Source organism: Peromyscus eremicus, chromosome 2, assembly GCF_949786415.1.
Source record: "Peromyscus eremicus chromosome 2, PerEre_H2_v1, whole genome shotgun sequence".
NCBI classification, from domain to species: Eukaryota; Metazoa; Chordata; class Mammalia; order Rodentia; family Cricetidae; genus Peromyscus; species Peromyscus eremicus.
In genome coordinates this window covers 127,176,234-127,202,689 of record NC_081417.1, presented here as the reverse complement: position 1 = coordinate 127,202,689, position 26,456 = coordinate 127,176,234, and the positions used below count along the sequence as shown (strand labels likewise).

Below are 26,456 nucleotides of genomic sequence, written 5' to 3'. Positions count from 1 at the left end.
TCAGTCCAGGCAGGCCCAGTACCCTCCTCCCAGGCCGAGCCAAGTGACCCTGCATAAGCCCCAGGTTTCAAACAGCCAACTCATGCAATGAGCACAGGACCTGGTCCCACTGCCTGGGTGCCTCCCAAACAGATCAAGCCAATCAACTGTCTCACCCATTCAGAGGACCTGATCCAGTTGGGGGCTCCTCAGCCATTGGTTCATAGTTCATGTGTTTCCATTCGTTTGGCTATTTGTCCCTGTGCTTTATCCAACCTTGGTTTCAACAATTCTTGCTCACATAAACCCTCCTCTTTCTCGCTAATTAGACTCCTGGAGCTCTACCCAGGGCCTAGCTGTGGATCTCTGCATCCAGTTCCCTCAGTCAATGGATGGGGTTTCTATCCCGACAATTAGGGTGTCTGGCCATCCCATCACCAGAGTAGGTCAATTCGGGCTATCTCTCGACCATTGCCAGCAGTCAGTCTATTGTGGGGGTCCCACATGTATAGGCCTTCTTTCACAAAGTACAATTTTTATGTCACCAACATTTATCCTAAGCCAGGAATTCATAAACATTAAAAAAAAACTTTTGTATTAGAGGTCCCCTATGTTAATTAATGAAAAAAATATAATTTTTCTTACTTGATTTCATTTTAATTTCCTGAGAATGCTGAAAGCTGATGTTTGATCCTCTTGGGTGTGTATTTATAGGGTATTTGGAAGTCTGGTCATGTTACAACATATACTGTTTATAGGATAGTATCTGAGAATTTAGAAAAACTTTTCATTTCATTGTGGATATTAAGAGGAAGTATTTTATAAGAAATAACTATCGAAATAAACCAAAAGATCAAATTACTATTTGTAAGGTGTTTGCACTCATCCATAAGACAGAATTATATCAGATGTTAGATACAGATATACCCTCTTCTGATTTAACATATATTTCAGAATAATGGCTGTCAATAAAACTCATTCCATCTATTTCACTACAAATCATAAAAACAAGCCTCAAATCCTCAGAAAAATGAACTCAAAGAAAATATCTTAAAGAGTCAATAGAAAAATAACAAAAGTGTATAAAGATATGAAGGTATAACTTCCAGCACTATGGTCTTGTGTGATATTTTGTTTGTATTCTGACAAATAAAGCTTGCTTGGAGTCAGAGGGTGGAGTTAGCCACTAGTTAACTATAGAGGTGTAGAGGACTGTAGAGAGAGGTACAGGAAGTGGTAAGGCAGGGCTGAGACTAGATCTCGGCCCTTTTGCTCAGCAGAACAGAAGAGGTAGGATGCCTGCTCCCTTGCTTCTCTGATCTTTCAGGTTTTTACCCCAAATATCTGACTCCTGGTTTTTATTGATAAGATTAATTAGATTTATCCATCACGATGGAATACACTAAATGTCCTAAACCAGTCTTTCTGATTACAACACATCTTCCTATCCATCTAACACTTATACAACTATGTAATTTTAAAGTTATTTTGGCCACCAAGAAAGCAAAAATAGTATTTTACATAATAGAAAATATAAATACATATGAATCTTTTCTCCCTATCTCCCCTCTTCCATTCGTTTTATGTTTTTGTTGGAATCCTTATACCCTGGTTTTAAAGTCCATATCATGATTAAATGGACTAATTCTAATTCTCAGAACCCTCATAAGGAGGAGTATAATAGAAATATTCACATTCATCTAAGGAGCCCAAAGTAGTGAACACTGAAATAGTCTGTAAAAAAAAATTGCCAAGTAAAACAGTACATCTCATCATCTCATGCACTAAGGACAGGTCCTGGTCCCACTGCCTGGGAGGCCTCCCAAACAGTTCAAGCTAATCAACTGTCTCACTTATCCAGAGGGCCCGAACCAGTTGGGGGCTCCTCAGCTATTGGTTCATAGTTCATGTGTTTCCACTAGTTTGGCTATTTGTCCCTGTGTTTTTTCCAATCATGGTCTCAACAACTCTTGCTGCTCATACAATCCCTTCTCTTTCTCACTGATTGGACTCCCTGAGCTCCACCTGGCTGAGCTGAATCCCCAGAGGAGTCCTTGCCCTGAAGGAGATGGGAATGGAGGGTGGGTTGGGGGGAGGGCAGGAGGAGGGGTGGGAAGAGGGCGGACAGGGGAATCCGTGGCTGATATATAAAATTAAATTAAATTATAAAGTAAAAAAAGAAAAAAACAGTACATCTCATGGAATACTAAGAAGAATAGAATTTAGGGCTGGAGAGATGGCTTACTGGTTAACAGCACTTGTTGCTCTTGAAGAGGATCTGGATTCTGCTCCAGCATCTATGTGGCAGCCCACAACTCACTATTACAATTTTATGTGTTCTGAAGACCTCTTCTGGCCTCTAACATTCATACACATAAAATAAAAAATAGGTAAATTTTTGCAAGAAGGAATAGAATTTAGAAATTATTTTTCCTTAGCAAGATTGCAGCTATTAACTTGTATGAATTCCTTGCAAAATTTGAAGACAAAGACAATTAATTGATGGGCTCTCCCATGGCATATTGAGGGGTAGTTGTCAAAGAGGGTTAGATTTTCAAAATTAGCAATGATGGTCTGGACTTCCTATATATTAAGCATATGAAATATATTTTTTGTATAAAAATGAAGAGTATTTTTGTATTTAAAAATGAAAAGTATTCATTAAAATATTAACAATGAAAAACCTTAATAAAATATGATAATATTTCAAAAGTAGAATGTCTATATAGATTCAATTATAGCAACTGAAATTTAAAACAACAACTCAGTGGCAACATTAAACAGGAGATCAAACACAATGGAAAAAGAACTGGACTTCAGATATTAGGTAAGATGCAGTGTGTATATAGCTACCACATAAGACATGGACCCCAGATTATGCATCAGTTGGCTCTCATCAGAGAAGCTCATGTTTTTAGTAGATGACAATCAACACAGAGATCAAGGTGCAGAGCATAAAAGACATTTGGATGGTCATTCCTAAGCTAGTTATTTATATCCCGCCTTCCTCTGAAGGCTCATGGATCATTGCAGAAGACAAGAAAAAAGGTGGTGGATGACTACAAGGAAACAGTGTTTTCCTTATGCAGCAGGCCAATTACACATATGAACTCATAGCAATTGAGATGACACACACAAGACCTGTGCAGACTCGGGCCAGACAACTCCAGCATGGAGAGGCAGGTTGTGCATGAAGTCACACCCCTAGTTATAGAGTTATTGGCAGCTGATAACTGTTGGGAGAGGGAGAGTCAATTTTCTTTGAGGCTGTGGCTTCTAGTGTGCTGACTGCCCTCCAGTGAAGGACACACGTCCAGTATGGCAGCACAAACTACTTGGGGTGTATGTGTGTGTGCATTCACATGTGCACATACATCTCTCTGTGAGAGTACTTTTGTTTTTCATAATAAGTATCTGTTGGGCATCACAGTTTGCTCTGTTAGAACGTTCCTTAAGGCCTGAAAGATTCTTACCATTGCATCGACTGCTTCTTTCTCTCCTTTGTTTAACTCTTCTTTTATATCTCTGGATGACTACTGATCTCAGCTTTCTACTTGATTCTATTTCTTACTATATTTTCCACCTTGGTTTTTTAACAATTTCCAACTCAAACTCAAATGTAGCAATTACAATTATAATAACCTATCCTTTGCATTCTTAATTTCATGTATCACATTTCAGTATACCTATCCACTTATTCCTTCATGGATTGACTTGGAGCTCTCAAATGTTACAATCACATTCTTAGTATGCTGCATATTAGAATCTGCTAGTCTACTGTGCTGCAATGGCAGACCATGTTGGCTTATCCAACTGCTCAATGGACCAATGTATTTCCTCTGTGCTTTTCCTGCAACATCTTGCTTTGGCAACTCCTAAACCAGAGAATAAAATTAAGCAAGAGGATGCTCTCAACTACCTGTGGATAAATGAGTAAAAATAACAATATCTTACAACTTACATGCATGGCTCAAGCTGAACTGCACAAACTCTTTGACTTCCTCAAACTGTAAAGTTATGTCATAAAACTTTGGATTGGTGTCCTACCCTTTGCCCCTCAAATGAAGGCTACTCAAAACCCCCTCCTCTTTCTTGTTGACTAGGATTCTGTGATTTGGCTTCTAAATTTACGCATATTTGTCTGTCTCTATTTTAATTATTTTAAAATATGCTTAACATTTCTTTCTGTTTTTTTTTCCAGCTTCTATTTTGGACAATGCATACCCACTGTACAGTAATTGGCTGTGGGATGTATGCATAATCTTGGTTGTAATGATGCTATTTTTCACTGGACTCATTTTGCTTCTATTTGTGACTTTAAACAGTAAGTGACGCAGTGGGAGTAGGAACTCCAAGGATGAGTCTCCTGTCTCTCTACTTGAATCCCCATGAATCTAATCTTCACTTGGTAAAACTGGAGGAAAATAGAGGCCTGGGTTATTGCTATCTTTCTTTACTTCCATAAGCAGATTGGGAGATATTGTGGGATTTGTTTAGACCTTGCTAAGTGTTCAGGTAGGCTTGCCTGTGGGAAACTATCTTTATTAGGTTAGTTGAGATGGGAAAATTGAGACCTTAACTGAGAACTTTCTTATAACATTCACTGTTCTTCCTTTAAGTACTTTCTGTGATGCTAACCTCAACTATGGGGAGTTCTATCAGCCGTCTCCTCCACAATGCTGTTACCATGTTGAGCTTTGCCCACTGAGAAAGTTTAATTTCCCATCTTTAATGCTGGATTCTCACCGAATGCTGTTTTAAGGAAGCATCTTCTATAACTTACCAAGACTAAACTAACTCCACGAGTTTTCATTTATCCATCTCCTGTATCAAACTCTCTTTGAACTCTTACAAAGCCATTCAATAAAGCAGACTCAGAAAAGGTCTCCAGGGGCACCCAGAGAGAAAATAGACCCCCCCAGAGCTATTTAAACCTATTAAAATAGAGAGAATCTTGCTTTTCTTCTTTGAGTTCTTAGTTTCATTAATAAAACAATTTAAAGACAGACATGAAGGGAAACTGTGGTACAGTTTTATTAGTGTAAGAGAAAATCATCAGGACCCTCAAACTGTAAATCTTAGCATCTGCTGGCATGAGGAGATGAGGAAGAGGAAGAGAGACAGTCATATGTTTTGGAGACTGGCAAGTACTCACACCCAGAAGGGAAGACTTGTTTCACAGAGTGAATGAGAAAGCCCAGTGTGTGTGAAATCATGTTTAGACATTTAGCCAATATAAAAAAGAAAAAGATAGAAGAAAATGGGGAAAGGTATAAACACCTAAAACACTAAGAAAAGTACATTTTTCTTTTCTTAAAACAATATTGTTTGGCATCATAAGGTAAAAATTTTTGTCATCACAACATTTTATAATGGCTACATAAATTTTAATACAGGTTTTCTTCCAACACATATTCTAAAAAGAAACAATGTATACTTGAGATTCTTTTACTGATTGATTGCTATGGATTTCTTTTTTCAGGAATATTCTTTCCTTTTGGTTTAATGCAATCCCCAAATATGATTTATTCCACTGTTTCCTTTCCATTAGCCAAAGAACAGAAAGCACAGTGCCAGCCACTGGAGGATGAAATCCTACCCTTATACCAGCTTTCACAGGAGTTCACAGAACAAAGGTCACCATTTCCGGTAACTCTTTCGTATGTATGTATATATGTATGTATGTATGTATGTATGTATGTATGTATGTATGTATGTATGTATCTATCCATCTATCCATTCATTCATTTTGCATCTTGGCCACAGTTTCCCCTCCCTCCTCTCTTTCCAGTCTCTCTGCCCCATCCCACCTCTGCTTCTACCCTCCACCCCATCCACTCCTACATTTCTGTTTAAGAAAGGGCAGGTCTCCCATTAGTATCAACAAAACATGACATACCAAGTTGCAGTAAGACTAAGTGCCTCTCCATGTATTAAGGCTGGATGAGGTGACCCAGCATGAGGAGTAGGTGCTCAAAAGCCTGTAAAAGAATTGGAGACAAGCCCTCTTCCCGCCATAAGGAATCCCAGAGGAGGACCACAATACACAACTGTAACATATACGCTGAGTGCCTAGGTCAGTCCCATGTAGGCTCCATGGTTGTTGGTTCAATATCTGTGAGCCCTTATGAACCTAGGTTAGTTGATTCTCTGAGTTTTTTTGTGGTGCCCTTGACCCCTCTAGCTCTTTCACTCTTCTCCTCTTCTTCTACAAGATTCCTGAAACTCTGCCTAATGTTTAGTTGTGGGTCTGTCCTGTTTCCATCAGTTACTGGATAATGCTTCTCTGATGACAATTGGGCTACGCACCAATCTGGTCACAGGAGACAGCCAATTTGGCATATGTATATGCTATTGCTATAAGCTGGGGTCTTCCTTGTAGATTCCTGGGAGATTCCCTTGCACAAGGTTTTTACCTGATCTCAAAATACTCCTCCCTTTCCAGTAGTCTTTTTCATTACTCTCCTTCATCCCTCCACCCCCCACATCCTGATCATTCATGTTCCCATCCTCACCTGCCCTCTGTCCACTCATGAAATCTCTTCTATTTCCCCTTCCAAGGGAGATCTGGGTGTTCCTCCCATGAACCCTCTTTGTTATCTAGTCTCTCTGGGTCTGTGGATTGTAGCATAGTTCTTTATTTTACAGCAATATCTACTTATTAGTGAGTACATACCATGTTTGTCTTTACTGGTATGGGTTAGTCCACTCAGGATGATTTTTTTCTAGTTACACCCATTTGCCTTAAAATTTCCTGGTGTCCTTGTTTTTAAAAGTTTAGTAATATGCGGGGCAGTGGTGGCACACGCCTCTAATCCCAGCACTTGGGAGGCAGAGGCAGGAGGATCTCTATGAGTTTGAGTCCAGCCTGGGCTACAGAGTGAGTTCTAGGAAAGGCACAAAGCTACACAGAGAAATGCTGTCTCCAAAACAAAACAAAACAAAACAAAAGTTGAGTAATACTCCATTGTTTAAATATACCACATTTTCTTTATCCATCCCTCTGCTGAGGGACATCTAGGTTGTTTCCAGGTTCTGTTTATTACAAATAAAGCTGATATGAACATATTTGAGTAAGTGTCTTGTGGTATGATTGAGTATCTTTGGGTATATGCCCAAGAGCAATATAAGTGGATCTTGTGGTAGGTTGATTCCCAGTTTTCTGAGAAACCACCACTGACCTCCAAAGTGGCTGTACAAGTTTGCACTCCCACCAGCAATGGAGGAGTGCTGCCCTTGATTCACATTCTATCCATCATGAGCTGTCACTTGTGGTTTTGATCTTAGCCATTCTGACAGGTGTAAGATGGCATGTCAGAGTCATTTTGGTTTGCATTTCCATGATGGCTAACGATGTTGAACATCTCCTTAAGTGTTTCTCATCCATTTGAAATTCTTCTGTTGAGAAATCTCTGTTTAGATCTATACTGCATTTTTAATTAGATTATTTGGTTTGTTGATATCTAGTTTACTGAGTTCTTTATGTATTTGGGAAATCATCCCTCTGTCAGATATGGGTATGGTGAAGATCTTTTTCCTTTCTGTATGCTACTGTTTTACCTCTTGTCAGTCTTCTTTTCCTTACAGAAACTTTTCAACTTCATGAGGTCCCATTTATTAATTGTTGGTCTTAGTGCCTGTGCGATTGGTGTTCTGTTGAGGAAGTTGTCTCCTGTGTCTATTCCCCACTTATTCTTGTATCAGGTTTATTATTATCTGATTTTATGTTGAGGTCTTTGATCCATGTGGACCTGAATTCTGTGCAGGGAGGTAGATATGGATCAATTTACATTCTTCTACATGCTGACATCCACTTAGACCAGCACCATTTGTTGAAGATGTTTTCTCTTTTTCCATTGTATATTTTGGCCTCTTTGTTGAAAATCAAGTGTCCGTAAGTGTGTGGATTTAATTCAATTCCATTGATCCACCTGTCTGTTTTCATGCCAATACCATGCAGTTTTTATTACTTTAGCTCTGTAGTAGAGCTTGAAATCAGGGATGGTGATACCTCTAGAAGTACTTTTATTGTACAGGATTGTTTTAGCTATCCTGGATTTTTTTGCTTTCCCATATGAAGTTGAGTATTGTCTTTTCAATACTATAAAGAACTGTGTGTTTTTTAATGGGGATTGCATTGAATCTGTAGATTGTTTTTGGTAAAATGGCTATTTATACTATGATAGTCCTACCAATCCATGAGCATGGGAGATCTTCCTGTTTTCTGATATCTTCTCCAATTTCTTTCTTCAAAGACTTGAAATTCTTGTCATACAAGTCTTTTGCCTTCTTGGTTAGAGTTACCCCAAGATACATTATATTATTTGAGGCTATTGTAAAGGGTGTTGTTTTTCTGATTTCTTTCCCAGCCTGATTATCCTTTGTATATAGGAGGGCTACTGATTTTTTAAAGTTAATCTTGTATCCAGCCACTTGACTAAAGGTGTTTATCAGATGCAGGAGTTCCCTGGTAGAGTTTTTGGGATCGCTTATGTATACTATTATATCATGTACAAATAATGATACTTGGACTTCTTCCTTTCAAATTTGTATCCATTTGATTTCCTTTAGCTGTTTTATTGCTCTAGCTGGAACTTCAGGTATTGTATTGAATAGGTATGGAGAAAGTGGATAGCCTTGTCATTTTCCTGATTTTAGTGGAATTGCTTTGAATTTCTCTCCATTTAATTTGATGTTGGCAATCAGCTTGCTGTATATTGCTTTTATTATGTTTAGGTATGTCTCTTGTATCCCTCATCTCTCCAAGACTTTTATCATTGAGGGTTGTTGGATTTTGTCAAAGGCTTGTTCAGCATCTAACAAGATAATCATGTGTTTTTTTTTTCTTTCAGTTTGTATGATGCATTACATTAAAAGTTTTTCATATGTTGAACCATCCCTGCATTTCTGCGATGAAACCAACTTGATCATAGTGAATGATCTTTTTGGTGTGTTCTTGGATTTGGTTTTTCAGTATTTTATTGAGTATTTTTGCATCGATGTTCAGAGTGAAATTGGACCGTAACTCTTTCTTTGTTGAGTCTTTGTGTGGTTTGGGGGTCAGGGTGACTGTGGCCTCACAGAAAGAATTTAGCAATGTTCCTTCTGTTTCTATTTTGTGGAATAATTTGAAGAGTATTGGTATTAGCACTTCTTTGAAAGTCTGGTAGAGTTGTGTATTAAAACCCTCCGGCCCTGTTTTGTTTTTCTGTTTTTTGTTTTGCTTTAGAAAAATTTTAACGACTGCTTCTATTTCCTTAGGGGGATATTGGTCTATTTAAATTGTTTATCTTATCTTGATTTAACTTAGGTAAGTGCTATCTATCAAGAAATTTGTTCATTTCTTTTAGATTTTGCACTTTTGTGGAGTACAGGTTTTTGAAGTATGGCCTAATATTTCTCTGGATTTCTTGGAGTCTGTTGTTTTTGTCCCCCTTTTTGTTCAACTTCATTGATTCGAATATTCTCTCTCTGGCTTTTAGTTAGTTTGGATGAGGGTTTATCTATTTTGTTTATTTTCTTGAAGAACCATCTCTTTGTTTCATTGATTCTTTGTATTGTTCTGTTTGTTTCTATTTTATTGATTTCAGCCCTCAGTTTGATCATTTTCTAGCATCTACTCCTTTTAGATATGTCTGATTCTTTTTGTTCTGGAGCTTTCAGGTGAGCTCTTAAATCGCTAGTATAAGATAGCGCCAAATTCTTCATGAAGGCCCTTAGTGCTATGAACTTTCCTCTTAGTAGTGCTTTCATTGTTTCTTATAATTTTGGGTATCTTGTGCATTAATTTCAATTGAATTCTAGAATGTCTTTAACTTCTTCCTTTATTTCTTCCTTGACCTAGTGGTAACTCAGTAGAGAGTTGTTCAGTTTTCATTAATTTGTAGACTTTCTGTTGTTGTTGAAATTCAGCTTTAATCCATGGTGGTCTGATAAGATACAGAGGGTTATATCACATTTTTGTATCTGTTGAGATTTGCTTTGTGGCCAAGTATATGGTCAATTTTAGAGAAGATTCCATGTGGTGCTGAGAAGGAGGTAAATACTTTTGTGTTTGGGTGAAATGTTCCATAGATATCTATTAGGTACTTTTGAGTCATAATGTCTGTTAGTTCTGTTATTTCTCTGTTTAATTTCTGTCTGGATGACCTGTCTAAAGGGGAGAGTGGGGTTTTAAAGTCTCCATTTTTCCCAACCCTTTATTCTGAGGTAATATCTGTCTTTGATGTTGGGGTATGCTTCTTGTATACAGCAGACTGATGGAACTTGTTTTTCACATCCTATCTGTTAGCTTGTCTTTTTATTGATGAATTGAGTCCATTGATATTGAGGCATATTAATAACCAATGATTGTTAATTCCTGTCATTTTGTTATTGTTGATGGTAGTGTGTGTGTGTTTCCCTTCTTTGGGTTATGCTGCTGTGAGATTATCTATTGCCCATGTTTTTGTGGGTGCAGTTAACTTCCTGGGGTTGGAATTTTCCTTCTAGTACCTTCTTTAAGGCTAGGTTTGTGAACAGATATTGTTTAAATTTAACATTGTTGTTCAATATCTTGTTTTCTCCATCTATGGTGATTGACAGTTTTGCTGGGTATAGTAGTCTGAGCTAGTATCTGTGGTCTCTTAGAGTCTGTAAGACATCAGTCTAGGCCCTTCTGGATTTTATGGTCTCTGTTAAGAAGTTGGGCATGATTCTAATAAGTCTACCCTTACATGCTACTTTTCCCCTTGTTGCTTTTAATATTCTTTCTTTGTTATGTATGTTTAGTATTTTGATTATTATGTGGTGAGGGGATTTTCTCTTCTGATCCAATATATTTTGTACTTTTTAAGCTTCTTGTACCTTTACAGGCATGTTCTTATTTAGGTTGGGAAAATTTTCTTCTATGATTTTCTGGGTCTTTGAGCTGGTTTACTTCTAGCGCTTCTATTCCTATTATACTTACTTTTGGTTATTTCATAGTGTCCTAGATTTTCTGGATGTTTTGTGTTAGAAATTTTTTTGATTTAACATTTTCTTTGACTGATGAATATATTTGCTCTATCATGTCTTTAACACCTGAGATTCTGTCTTCCATCTCTTATATGCTATGGTGATGCTTGCATCTGTAGCTCCTGTTTGCTTTCTCAGATTTTCCATTTCCATCATTCACTCAGTTTGTATTTTCTTTATTTCTTCTATTTCCATTTTCAGGTTTTGAACAGTTTTCTTTGTCTGTTTGTTTGTGCTTTCTTAGTTTTCATTTAGAAGTTTATTGATTTTTTTCCAATATTTTATTTGTCTTTTTCTCACTTTCTTTAAGGGATTTGTTCATATCCTTTTTAAGAACCTCTATCACCTTTATAAAGTAATTTTGAGGTTATTTTCTTGTGCTTCAGCTGTGTTTATATGTTTAGCATATAAAGGCAGACCTATTAGAATCACATCTGACTTCTTAGTGGAGACTCTAAAATCCAGAAGGGCCTAGATTGATGTCTTGCAGACTCTAAGAGATCACAGATGCCAGCACAGAATACTTTACCCAGCAAAACTGTTAATTGCCATGGATGGAGAAAACAGGTCTTACTGCTATAGAATAGCTGGGCTCTGGTGATACCATATTGCCTATTCTGTTATTGGTTGTGTTCTTACATTGGCATTTAGGCATCTGGATTTGGGATGATTATAGGTCTAGGTTATTTCTGCTCTGGGGAACCAGCCCCTAAGGCAGCATAGGGTTTGAAAGGAATCCACAGTGTTTTTCTATCTGAGGGGTTAGAGAAAATGAGGACACTCACACACTCTCTTGATGGTTTCTTCTTTTATTCTCTCATGATGTTCTCACTCATATTGTTCTCCCTTGTTGCTCTCTCCTCTCATGTCTTTTTACAGCTTACATATCCCCAAAAACTCTTTTAGGCAAAACAGGAGTCACAAAAAAGTCTCATGCTATAGGTAAAAATATAATTAGAAACAGACATCTCAATAACTCTCATGCAATATATCTAAGTAGAACGCAAGGAGCTTATTTTCTTAGCCAACCCTTTTATTGACAGGCTGTAAATTGTAGTTACAAAGAAAGAATCAATTACTTTATTATCTATCTTGAGAGGTAATCTTATAAGGAATTTTAAATGAATAGTACACCTAAAACTGTTGAAGAAACCAAGAAAATGAGAAAATCATGTACTTGCAACCTATCTGAGTGTATATTTATTTCGACCTTTTGCCCCTGCATTCTTTCAAGCAGGCAAATTAAACTAACTCACAACCACATAAACATTTTTAACCAACACTCTGCAATCAGGAATCATAAATTCTGAATTCTCTTTAGATTTCCAAGTTGCCTAGTGAGTGCCAGGTTTGTGTCACAGATTCTCTAGTTCAGGCTCAGGTACCATGTATCTTTTAGTATCAGCTCAGCAGGCACTTTCTAGGATATTATGGTACCATAATGCATAAATCTTAAAATGTACTTTTTATCCTGTGTGTGATTCCTGACTATCAAAAGAAACCTATAATCCTTATTGGGGCTACAGAGTCAAATTATTTTTTTGTAGCCTTGACTAGTCAGAATTTATTTTCACAAATTGAGGTCAGGAATGGGTGCAAGGGATTAATCATTTGCCAGCTAGCAATAACTGGGCTATTTTGTATTTATGACCTAGCCAGATTGCTCAGCTATGCCCTTGTGAACTACAGATAGTTTTTCTGGGAATGTTTATCTTAAAAACTATTAGCAAGGCATGTTGTCTAATCTAAATCTATTTTGAAGCTTTGTATCAGATAGTGGTGCTCAGCAATAAAATTAAAGAAATTTCAGCCATTCTGGCTCATGTCAATCATTAATTTGAGCTGTGATCAGAATTAGATCCTTAGGGAGAACTAATGGGCCCTGATTGTGTAGGCTATCCTTGAATTCATTTTTATTCATGAAAATTATACAACTTAAGGATGAATCATCTTCCTGACAATCCACAGATGTAAATGCTCAGTAGATCAGGATTTATTCATGAGATAAACACACCATAATACAGGCAGTGGTAGACTCCCCACATCTAAATATACCATGTCAGATACCAGAGAAAAGATTGTAGCAGCAACATGTAAAGGCACAAAAGAAGCAAAAGACATTCTGGAGTCTCTATTTTGGTAAGCCTTGCATAAATGAGATACATTCATCAGAGAGATTTTCTTCTGGTGGGCTGACACCCTGAACCCCAATTGCAACCTGCTGTTCCTCTGACATGGCTACTAGCTACCAGCAGTAGGTGTTGACTCCTGAGTTTGTCTTTGTTAGATGTGTGTTTTGTTCTTTAGTTTCTCTTTCCTCTCAGGTCTTCTGGCCTAAATAAGCAAGGGTTCTGGTGACTAGCAAGTCTTCAGGTCTAGTAGGGTGTCCCTTCTGGGGTTTTGGCATCTAGGGGTCCCTAGATGTGGCCTGGCCTCTGGTAAAGCCAGATTCTTCTTCTGAAGTCATCAACTATGATATGGAGTCAAGTGGAAGGGGTGCTGACAGGGATCCCTAGATCTGATCTGGTCTCTTGGGTCTCTAGGATCAGACTGGCCTCCAACACAGCTGTCAGCACGGGGTCGCTAGATCTGCCATGTGCTCCAGTAAAACTGAAGGCCTGTGCTCCGATAAAGCTGAAATCTTCTTTTGAAATTGTAGACACGGGGTCCCTAGATCCAGTCTGGCCTGAGGTGAAGCAGAAGTCTTCTTCTGAAGTTGTAGACAAGAATATGGAACCAGGGGTGGGGGGCAAAAGGGGATGGTTGTGCGTGCAGTCTGTAGTTGTTGAGCAGGCTTTAAGGGATTTGGTATTCACCAATCTGATTACCAGGGTAGGCCAGATCAGGCACCCTCACCACTATTGCTAGTAGTCTAATCTGGAGTTATCCTTGTGGATTCCTGGGGATTTTCCTAGCACCTGGTTTCTCCTTATCACCGTGATGTCTCCCTCTATCATGGTATCTCTTTCATTGCTCTCCCACTTGTCCCTCTCCCAGCTCAACCACCCTATTCCCTCATGTTCTAATCCTCTATCCTCTCCTCTCTATTGCCCCCCATCCCCAGTTTACTCATGGAGATCTCCTCTGTTTCTCCTTCCCAAGGTGATCCACACATCCTTCTTAGGGTCCTCCTTGTTTCCTAGCTTCTCTGGAACTGTGGGTTGTAGTCTGGTTATCATTTGCTTTATATCTAGTATCCACTTATGAGTGAGTACATACCATGTTTGTCTTTCTGAGTCTGGGTTACCTCACTCAGGATGATATTTTCTAGTTCCATCCATTTGCCTGAAATTTCATGATGTCATTTTTTTTTACACCTGAGTAATAGTCCATTGTGTATATGTACCACATTTTTTTTTAATCCATTCTTTGGTTGAAGGGAATCTAGGTTGCTTCCAGGTTCTGGCTATTATGAATAATGGTGCTATGAACATAGTTGAACAAGTGTCCTTGTGGTATAATTGAGCCTCCCTTGGGTATATGCCCAAGAGTGGTATCATTGGGTCTTGAGGTAGATTGATTTCCACTTTCCTGAGAAGTCTCAATACTGATTTCCAGAGTGGCTGTACAAGTTTACAGTCCTACTAACAGTGGAGGAGTGTTCCCCTTGTTCCACATCCTCTTCAACAGAAGCTGTCTGCAATGCTTTTGATCTTAGCCATTCTGACAGGTGTAAGATGGTATCTCAGAGTTGTTTTGATTTGCATTTCCCTGATGACTAAGGATGTTGAGCAGTTCCTTAAATGTCTTTCAGCCATTTGGGATTCTTCTTTTGAGAATTCTCTGTTTAGATCTGTAGTCCATTTTTAAAATTGGATTGTTTGGTATTTTGCTGTCTAGTTTCTTAAGTCTTTACATATTTTGTGTGCTTTTGAGTTGGTATTCTTCTCTTTCCTCATCCCTATTATTCATAGGTTTGGTCTTTTCATAGTGTCCCAAATTTCTTGGACATTTTGGGTCATGGCTTTGTTGACTTTAGTGTTTTCTTTGACTGATGAATCTATTTCTTCTACCATATCTTCAATGCCAGAGATTCTCTCTTCCATCTCTTGCATTCTGTTGGTTATACTTGCATCTGAAGTTCCTGTTCATTTACTCAGATTTTCTATTTCCAGCATTCCCTCTGTTTGTGTCTTCTTCATTTTTTCTCTTTCTTTTTTCAGGTCTTGGACTGTTTCCTTCATCTGTTTCATTGTTTTTTCATGATTTTCTTTCAGGGATTTATTGTTTTCTTCTGCTTTATTTGTCCTTTCCTCTAGTTTTTTTTTTATAGTGTTCTTCCCATTTTTTGTTTGCCTTTTCCTCAATTTCATTATTCAACAAGATCATAGAAAAAACTTTCCCAACTTAAAGAAGGAAATGTCTATGAAGATATAAGAATCCTATAGGACACCAAACAGACTAGACCCCCCCAAAAAGTCCCCTTGCCACATAATAATTAAACAACTAAATGTACAGAATAAAGAAAGAATATTAAGAGTAGCAAAGGAAAAAGGCCAAGTGATTTATAAAGGCAAACCCATCAGAATAACACCCGATTTCTCAATGGAGACTCTGAAAGCCAGAAGACCTGGACAGATGTAATGCAGACACTAAGAGACCACGGATGCCAGCCTAGACTAATATACGCAGAAAAACTTTCAATCATCATAGATGGAATGAACAAGACATTCCAAGACAAAGCTAGATTTAAACAATACTTATCCACAAACCCAGCCCTACAGAAAGCACTAGAAGGAAAATTCCAACCTAAGGAAGTCAGATACACCCCTGAAAACACAGGCAATAGATAATGCCACAGCAGTAAACCCCAAAGAAGAGAAGTACACACACAATACCACCAAAAAATAACAGGAATGAACAATCACTGGTCATTAATGTCCTTTAATATCAATGGACTTAATTCACCTATAAAAAGACACAGGCTTACAGAATGGATACGAAAGCAGGACCCATCTTTCTGCTGCATACAAGAAACACATCTCAAATTCAAAGATAGACACTACCTAAGAATAAAAGGCTGGGAAAAGACTTTTCAATCAAATGGTCTTAAGAAGCAAGCGGGTGTAGCCATCCTAATATCCAGCAAAATAGACTTCAAACTAAAATCAATCAAAAGAGATCAATAAGGGCATTATATACTCATCACAGGAAAGATCCACCAAGATGAAGTTTCAATTCTGAACATTTATGCCCCAAACACGAGGGCACCCACATATGTAAAAGAAACATTACTAAAGCTTAAACCACATATAAAACCCCACACATTAATAGTGGGAGACTTTAACACCCCACTTTCACCACTGGACAGATCTCTCAAATTGAAACTTAACAGAGAAATAAAGGACTTAACTGATGTTATGACTCAAATGGTTTGATGTTGATTTAAATTTTTGTAATGTTTCTTTTACATATGTGGGTGCCCTTGTATTTGGGGGCATAAATGTTCAGAATTGAGACTTTGTCTTCAAGATTTTTCCTGTAAAGAATAAGTAATGTCCTTCTCAATCTCTTTTGATTAATTTTAGTTGGAAGTCTATTTTGTTAGATACTAGAATAGCTACACCAGCTTGCTTATTAAGCCCATTTGACTGGAAAGACTTTTGCCAGCCCTTTACTCTGAGTTGGTGTCTGTCTTTTAGGCTTGGGTGTGTTTCTTGTATGCAGCAGAAGGATGGATCCTGTTTTTGTATCCATTCTGTTAGTCTGTGTCTTTTTATAGGCGAAACGAGTCTATTGATATGAAGGGATATTAATGGCCAGTGATTGTGAATTCCTGTTATTTTTTGGTGGTAGTGGTGTGTGTTTCCCTTCTTTGGGATGTGTTGGTGTGGGATTATCTATTCCCTGTATTTTCATGGGTGCATCTAACTTCCTTAGGCTGGATTTTTCCTTCTAGTGCTTTCTGTCAGGCTGGATTTGTGGACTGTAACTGGAGAGTTTCTCTCCAGCTCCCACCTTATATTATTTAAACTGCTTGGCCTAATGGCTCAGGCTTCTAGCTATCTAGTTCTTACATCTAAAATTAACCCATTTCTATAAATTTATACCTTGCCACATGGCTCATGGCTTACCAGTATCTTACATGTTGGTACTCATGGCAGTGGCTGGCAGCGTGTCCTGACTCAGCTTTCCTGTTCCCAGAATTCTCTTTTCTGCTTGTCCCGCCTATACTTCTTGCCTGGCTCCTGGCCAATCAGCATTTTATTTATACAAAGCAATATCCACAGTAGTTTAAATCTGGTTTTATCACAGAATATCGTATTTACTCCATCTATGGCAATTGAGAATTTTACTGGGTATAATATTCTGGACTGGCATCTATGGTCTCTTAGTGTCTTCATATGTCTGTTCAGAACCTTCTGTCTTTCAGAGTCTCCATTGAGAAGTCAGGTGTTTTTCTGATGGGTCAGCCTTTATGTTACTTGACCTTTTTCCTTTGCACTTCTTAGTATTTTTTCTTTACTCTGTATGGTTAGTGGTTTGATTATTATGTGGCAAGGAGAGTTTTTTTGGTCCAGTCTATTTGGTGTTCTGTAAGCTTCTTGTATCTTCATAGACATTTCCTTCCTTAGGTTGGAAAAGTTTTCTTATATGATTTTGTTGAATATATTCTGTGTGCTTTTGAGCTGGTATTCTTCTTTTTCTTCTATCCCTATTATTCTTAGGTTTGGTTTTTTCATGGTGTCCCAGATATCCTGGATGTTTTGTGTTATGATTTTGTAGTCTTTAATGTTTTCTTTGACTGATGAATCTATTTCCTCTATTGTACCTTCAATACTGGAGATTCTCTCCTCTATCTCTTGCATTCTGTTGGTTATGCTTGCATGTGGAGTTCCTGTTCATTTACTCAGGCTTTCCATTTCCAGTATTCCCTCCATTTTTGTCTTCTTTATCACCTCTATTTCAGTTTTCAAATGTTGAACTGTTTCCTCCATCTGTTTGATTGCTTTTTCTTGTTTTTCTTGACCTTTTTTTTTTAAAAGGATTTATTGATTTCTTCCAGTTTTTGTTTGTCTTTTCCTCAGTTTCTTTAAGGGGATTTTTCATTTCCTCTTTAAAGACCTCTATCATCTTCTTAAAGTCATTTTAAGGTCATTTTCTTCTGCTTCTTCTACATTGGGATGTTCAGGTCTTGCTGATGTAGACCCACTGGGTTCTGGTGGTGCTATACTTCTCTTTATGCTATTGAATATATTCTTGCACTGGCATCTATCCATCTCTTCCTCCAATTGGTGTTAATGGTGTCTGTGTCTCTGGGAACCTCTCTTGGTCCAATTGACACTCTTGGTCCAATCAGAGTTCTTTGTCAATTGGAGCTGGTGGAGTCTGTGTCTCAAGGAGAGGCTGCAGTCTCAAGGATGGGTGGGTTTGGGGTGGGTAGAGTGGGGCTTGTAAGTTACAGGTTCTAATGGGGGGTGGTAGTCAAGCCTGCCTGCAGGAGTCCTGCCTACTGGCCTGTAATTGGGGCTGCAGTGGGTGGGGGTATGGTGGCACAGGTTGTACCCCTGGGCCTAAAGCCTTGAGCGATTGGGAGGCTTTTAATGACTTCTTTTATATCCTTAGGGGTTGGTTATAGGTCTGTTTTAAGTGTTTATCTGTCCTTGATTTAACTTTGGTAAATGGCATCTATCAAGAAAATTATCTATCAAGAAATCCACTGCTTTTAAGGCTTTCCAATTTTGTGGAGTACTGTTTTTTTTTTTTTTTTTTTTTTTTTTTTTGGGTTTTCGAGACAAGGTTTCTCTGTGTAGCTTTGTGCCTTTCCTGGAACTCACTTGGTAGCCCAGGCTGACCTCGAACTCACAGAGATCCACCTGCCTCTGCCTCCCAAGTGCTGGGATTAAAGGCGTGCGCCACCACTGCCCGGCGAGTACAAGTTTTTAAAGTATAACCTAATGATTATTTGGATTTCTTCAGAATATGTTTTTATGTCCCTTTATTGTTTCTTATTTTGTAAATTTGGATATTCTCTCTGTGTCTTTTAGTTAGTTTGGATAAAGATTTGTCTATCTTGCTGATTTTTCTCAAAGAACCAACTCTTTGTTTCATTGATTCTTTGTATTACTCTCTTTGTTTATATCTTATAGTTTTCAGCCCTCAGTTTCATAAGTTATTTCCTGGCATCTACTCCTCTTAGGTATGCCTACTTCTTTTTTATCTAGAGCTTTCAGGTGTGCTGTTAAGTTGTTAATATGAGATCTCACAAAATTTCTTTTTAATGTACCACTTAGTGCTATAAACTTTCCTCTTAGCGCTACTTTCATGGTGTCCCATAAGCTTTGCTGTGTTGTGTATTCATTTTCACTGAATTCTAGAAAGTCTTTAATTTCTTTATTTCTGTCCTGACTCACTTTTCATTCAGTAGAGAGTTTATCAGTTTCCATGAATTTGTAGGCTTTCTGTTGTTGAAATCCAGCTTCAATCCATGGCAGTCTGATAGGATATGGGGTATTATTTCAAAATTTCTAGTAGATGTTTCTAGTAGAAATTTGTTTGGTGACTGAGTATATGATCAATTTTGGAGAAAGTTTGGAGAGGCACTGAAAAAAGGTATATTCTTTTGTGTTTGGGTAAAATGTTCTGTAGATATCTGTTAGATCCATTTGGCATATAACATCTGTTAGCTCCAGTATTTCTTTTGAGTTTTGTCAAGATGATCTGTCTGTTGGTGAGCACGGGGTACTAAAGTCTCTCACTATCAATGTGTGAGGGTCAATGTGTGATTTAAGTTTTAGTAATGTTTCTTTTACAAGGGTGGGTATGCTTGCATTTGAGGCATAGATGTAAACTCTTGGAGAGATCAGGGATACAAGAAACATACCTCAACATAATAATGCAATGTACAGCAAGCCAATAGCCAACATCAAATTAAATGGAGAGAAACACAAAGAAATTTCACTAAAATCAGGAATACAAGGATGTCCATTCTTTCCATATCTACTCAATATAGTTCTTGAAGTTCTAGCTAAAGTGATAAGAAAGCTGAAGGAGATCAAGAGGACACAAAAAAAGAAAGAAGTCAAACCATTGCTATTTACAAATGATATGTTATTATACATAAACAACCCCCAAAATTCTAGCAAATTCTAGTTCTAGGAACTGCTGATAACACCTTTAGCAAAGTGGCTGGACACTAGATTAACTCTAAAAAATAATAATCAGTAGCCCTCTTACATACAAATAACAAATGGAGTGAGGAAGAAATCAGAGAAACAATATCCTCAAATAATATAAATTATTCTGAGGTAACACTAACCAAGCAAGCAAAAGACTTGTATGATAAAAAACTTCAAGTTTTTGATTGAAGAAAGAAATTGAAGAGGATATCAAAAGATAAAAAGATCTCCCATGTTCAAGGATCAGTAGGATCAACATCAGTAAAAGAACTTCTGGAGGTATCACCAGCCCTGATTTCTCCTGTACTACAGAGCAAGAGAAATAAAACCCACATGGCATTGGCATAAAAACAGAAAGGTGATTAATGGAATTTAACTGAAGACCTAGACATAATTTCACACACCTATGGATGCCTCATATTTGACAAGGAAGCCAACAGTGTACAATGGAAAAAAGAAAGCATCTACAAGTAGTGCTAGTCTAACTCGATGCCTGCATGTAGAAGAATGCAAATAGATCCATGTTTATCATCCTACACAAAACTCAAATCCAAGTGGACCAAAGACCGCAACATAAAATCAGATATACTGAACCTGATAGAAGAGAAAGTGGGGAATAGACTTGAACACATTGTTACAGGAGACAGCTTCCTGAACAGAAAACGAATAGCACAGGCACTAAGATCAACAATTAATAAATGGAACCTCATGAAACCGAAAAGCTTCTGTAAGGCAAAGGACACTGTCAATAGGACAAAACAACAGCCTATGAAACAGGAAATGATTTTTATCAGCTACACATCTAACAGGGGACTAATATCGAAAATATATAAAGAACTAAAGAAACTAGATATCAACAAACCAAATAATCCAATAAAAATGGTATACAGAGCTAAACAGAGAATTCTCAATAGAGAAATCTCAAATTGCTGAGAAACAGTTAAAGAAATGTTCAACATTCTTAGCTATCAGGGAAAAGCAAAATCAAGACAACTCTGAAATTCCAACTTACACCTGTCAGAATAGCTAAGATCAAAAGCACAAGCAACAGCTCTAGCTGAAGAGGATATGGAGCAAGGGGAACCCCCTTCCAATGCTGGTGGGATTGCAAATTTATACAACCACTATGGAAATCCATATGGCAGTTCCACAGAAAACTGGGAATTGACCTACCTCAAGACCCAGCTATACCATTACTGGATATATACCTGAAGGATGCTCCATCTTACCACAAACACACTTGCTCAACTAACTTTGTAGTGACTTTATTCATAATAATCTGAAACAATCTAGATGTCCCTCATCCAAAGAATGAGTAAAGGGAATATGGTACACTTACACAGGGGAGTATTACTCAGCTGTTAAAAAAATGACATCATGAAATTTACATGCAAATGGATGGATCTAGGAAAAAAAATCATCCTGAGTGAGGTAACACAGACCCAGAAAGATGAACATAGTGTGTACTCACTTATAAGTGGATATTAGCTGTTAAATAAATGATAATCATGGTATAATTCCACAGACCCAGAAAGACTAAGTATTAAGGAGGCCTCTAAGGGGGACACATGGATCTCCATGGGAAGGGGAAATTGAGTACATTTTTGTGAGTGTTCTGGGGGCAAGTGACAATGGGAACAGAAGGGGACAGTTAAGCAGAGGGATGGAGGGAAATAGCACTGGGAAGGATAAGTGGAATTAGTGTTTGGGGGTCATGTGGAAACCTAGTTTACTAGAAACTCCCAGGATTCTATTAGGGTGACCTTATCAAGGACTTCTAGTAATGGAGGATACAGATCATGAACTGGCCATCTTCTATAACCAGGCAAGTCCTCCAGTGGTGGGACTGGACCAACCCAGACACAAAACCTTTGACCTACAATCTATCCTGCCTGTGAGGTGTGCTGGGGCAACTGAGGGGCAGAACTTGTGGAGTGGCCATTCAATGACTGCTTTAATTTGAAGCCCATCCCAGGAGAGGGAGCCGATGCCTGACATTGTTTAGATGACCAGGAACTGGAGACTAGACAACCCAGAGACCTAAGATAGAAAAAAGTCAACAAAATGATTCCTAATGATATTCTGTTAAACTCATAGATCAGTGCCTAGCCCAACTGTCACCAGAGAGGCACCCTCTGACAGCTTATGGGATCAGATACAGAGACCCATAGCCAAACATTAGGTAAAGGGAGCCCAAATTGGAGATCTTCCTCAGGTCTCTCCCCTTAGAGCTTGGGGAATCCCACAGAAAGTGGGGGTGGAGATGGATGAGAATTGTAAGAGCCAGAGGGATCAAGGACACCACAAGAACATGGCCCACAGAATCTACTAAGTGGTGTTCATAGGGACTTATAGAGAGTGAAGTGATAATTGCAGAGCCTGCATGGGTCTGTGTTAGATCCTCTGCAAATGTCATGGTTGTTAGCTTGACATTTTTGTGGGACTCCTAACGGTGGGAGAGGGGATATTTCTGACTCTTTCACCTGCTCTTCACACTTTTTCCCTCCTACTGGGTTGCCTTGTCCAGCCTTGATATGAAGGTATGTGCCTAGTCTTATTTCACCTTGTTATGCCACATTTAGTTGATATCCCTGTGAGGCCTGCTCTTTTCTGAAACAGAGGAGGGGTGGATCTGTGGGAGAGGAGAGGTGGTGGAGGGAACTGGGAGGAGTGGAGGGAGGGAAAACTGTAGTCAGGATGTATTGTGTGAGAGAAGAACAAATAAAATGAAGAGAGACTTCACAGTTCATGTTTCTTTATAAAAATGAACTGTTTTAGTCACTTCTGCTTTAAATAATCTATAAAGATAACAGTTCCCGAGACCTCATTTCTAAACTCAAAAGTTAAGATGTTGAGGACAGTCATCTTAAGAGATCTGTATATATACACCAAACAACTGAAACAAAATGTCATCATCTACCATGATTTACATTGTCAGATTCTGCCTTAAGTCTAATTACTTCCTAACACTGTGGTTCTTGAGTACCTTATGGTAGAAGAAGACCTTTTATTAACATTAATATGAAGATTGTGAATAACAAGTTGCTAAATGATACAGTGTGTGTGTGTGTGTGTGTGTGTGTGTGTGTTGATGTGTCAGATTATACTATAAGATGACCCCACAACCTTCCATGAGTATGGAGTTTCCCAGACCCTTCTCAAACTAAAATATCTATGTATTTGCTCAGTTCCTCAGAGATTGCAGAGAGGAAACGGTCCAGCTCCAAGGAAGTATTGTAGAGGAGATCTTCAATCAGCCCCAAGGAAGCTGTGAAGAGGAGATCTTCAATCCTCTTCAGCCCTTAAGATTGAATTGCAGTCTCAATTCGGGAACCTGAGACAGTAAAGAAAGAGAGAAAAGGATTCTGATTTGAACTATAAAATTTATATCTGCAAAATATACAATTGAGAGGTTCTTTGATCAAATTTTGTTCTGTCTAAAAAGTGTAGATTTTTAAAAATACATTTTTAAATTAAAATACAATTACATTGCATCTCCCTTCTCTTTATTCTCTATCTCCTTTAAGGTACCCTCCTTCCAAGCCTTCTCATGCCCCCTCAAAATGATAGTCTCTTTTTCTTTATTTTTGTTAAACACACATATATGTATATGTATGCACAGATATATAAATACAACGTGCTGAGACTGTTTTTTGTTGTTTGTATATGTATTTTCAGGGCAAAAAATGACATTTTTATTTTGAGCTTTGTCATCATATAGATGCCAATGAGTGTCCATGTGGCCTGTGATGCATACTCTCCTCCACATCTTAAACTCAGTAAGGATTGAATCAACATGGATTTGTTTAAAATGATTCTTTGACAAATTTTCTTCAAATGTGAACATAGGATTTCACTTTTGAAGAAAGGATCACTAAGGCAGTGAAAACAATGATACAAAACTTTAGGGAAATGTATTTTAAACCAAATAATATACTTTCATATAAAGCCAATGTTTAGCAGCAAAATGAAATATTTTCCTAGTCTTCAAAAATTCAAAAATATATTACCTATGTATTATCTTTGCAATTTTCATATAATAGTATCAAAATAAATATATTAGTATCATAAATAATAACTCCTGGGTATGAGAATACCTACACATAAAATGAACCAAAAAGTCTAAATATTTCCTGAAAGAATTAAAATACATCAGTGAGAGGGGCTGGAGAGATGGCTCAGTGATTAAGAGTATTTGTTGCTCTTTCAGAGGACCAGAGTTTGGATCCCAGTACCCTTATTAGATGGCTTATAAGCACATGTAACTCCAGTTCCAAAGAATCCAAAACCCTTTCGAAACTTAATTTTTGCATATGTACTCTCATATACATACCCACACACAGTCACAGACAAACATGATTAAAAGTGAAAAAAAATCCTTAAAATACACTGATAAATGGACCCAAATCTCTGCTTTTTCGAGATGATGATGAAACTAAGTGAAAAAAATGGGTGTTTGGATTTTTTAGAATATATTCTTAAAATGATTAATAAAAACAGTTTCAATGTAAAGAAATAGAACAAGAAATCACTGAAGGTAAGCCTTAGTCTTTAAAGACTGAGCCATCTTTCCAGCTCAGATCTGAAAGCTCCATCAATATTAGCTAGCTTTCATAGTTCTGGAAGGTACTATGTATGCTACCAGAGGATAAAAGTAATTATTAATTATACACAGCTGTGAACCCTGCCAGCCTGCTGCTGTAATAGTGACACAGACATCAAAAGATTAACCAACCACTTTTTCATTGGATTTAAGTTCCAATCCACAAGATGAATCTCATATCTGGCTCCATTATCAGGCAAAGAACCCGTGGCTAAACAGGACATAGGCTGTAAGTGGGGGGAGGGACCTACTACCATAATCCTGACTAATGGACATAGCATTAAACCAATTCCTAATAACTTGTTATTATATTCACAGATCACTGCATCTCTGAAAACTCACCCGAGAAGCCTACATTTGCAGTAGACAATGATTAACACAGAGACTCACAACTGGCCAAGGTACAGGCACTAAACAACTGCAGGATGCTCAGCTCTAAAGTGGGCATATATACTGCAACCCTCTCTCAGGACTCAAGGATCATTGTAGGAGCATGTAAGAGCCAGAGGTGGGAAATAACTATAAGTGAGCAGTAGATTCTGCTACAACACAGAAGCTATACATTAACTCACAATAATTGTAACAGCATGCAAAAGACCTGTGCAAGCCTAAACCAGACCAAACCACAGCAAGTAATAAGAATTGAACATGAAATTTCATCCCTAGCTTTGGAGTTATTGGCAATTGTTAGCTTTTAGGAGAGGGAGAGACAATTTTCTAAAATTATATACTCTTGAAATATCCTACGCCAAAGAAATGAGTCCATTACTTTTAAGTTCAGCAAATTGGCCATACGCGGACAGAAGATAGCCAGATTTTTTTTTTTTTTTGCCAAAATACCCTTTGAATGGCCTTTAGTCCAGTTGTTTACAGAGACTTTATTTCCCTTGGAAGCTCTTGAGCTGTGTCTATCTAGTCCACTCTATTCTCAGTACTGTTTTCCAGGCTCCTAGTAGAATTGCCTGTTAAGTTATTTGTGTAAACTTTGACTGATTTTCTAGTCCAAAGTTCCAAAGTCGTCTACGTTTCTCCAAAAGCCATCAGGGTAGGATTCTTCTTAGCAACACCCCACTCTTTGCTAATCAACACCTTTATTAATTACTGGCAAGAAGAGGAAGTTTCAGCCCCTCTTTGGGGACTTTGCAGCCGAGAAGAAGAACCAGTTGGAGCTACTTTGAGTCATGAACAGCAAGAAGCCTCAGCTGGAAGCAGATGAGGGAGGAGGACCAAGAAGAGGCTGCTAAGGGGAGGAAAATGGGCCAGAAGGGCAAGAGAAAGGGGGGCCGGCAGGGACCTTTGAGCAAGAGAAAAGGTGGACCGCCGGGCCAGGGAGAGAAGAGGAAAGGAGGCTTGGGAGGCAAGAAGCATTCCAGGCCTCCCTCTTTCGGTGGCAAGAAGAAAGGAGTGCCGCACCAAGGTGGGAAGAAGAGGAAGTAGTGTTCTCCCCCACTGGACCTGTTCTGCAAAGGGAGGACTGTCTGAGCTAAGGGTTAAATTGTGCGCACCACCGCAGGCTGGTGCATGGGGTGGCTGCTGCCCCCATTGAGCTCGAGATTAAAGGGACCAGTTTGCCTCCCCTCAGGAGAGTTGGTGCTGGACTACGAATAATCATTTCCCCACAACAGAGACATTGGCTGGAAATTAAGGGCATATTTTGAGAACATGAGAATTAGAAAAATAATGTGGTCAGAATCAGGAGTAAGTTAACCACCTGCTTTTTTTTTTAATCTTGACTTTGGATACTTGGTAAGAGTTGATCA

The 26,456-nt window shown here is 38.3% G+C and overlaps 1 protein-coding gene across 1 annotated transcript in view; it reads left to right on the top strand.

The window, feature by feature from the left end:
- LOC131904868 (selection and upkeep of intraepithelial T-cells protein 10-like) overlaps positions 1-25,912 on the top strand; it is a 37,665-nt gene extending 11,753 nt beyond the window's left edge. The window contains exons 6-7 of the mRNA XM_059255866.1: positions 4,181-4,303; positions 25,698-25,912. Coding sequence (XP_059111849.1) covers positions 4,181-4,303; positions 25,698-25,912 — 338 coding nt within the window. The remainder of the gene's footprint in view (positions 1-4,180; positions 4,304-25,697) is intronic.
- The last annotated feature ends 544 nt before the right edge of the window (positions 25,913-26,456 follow it).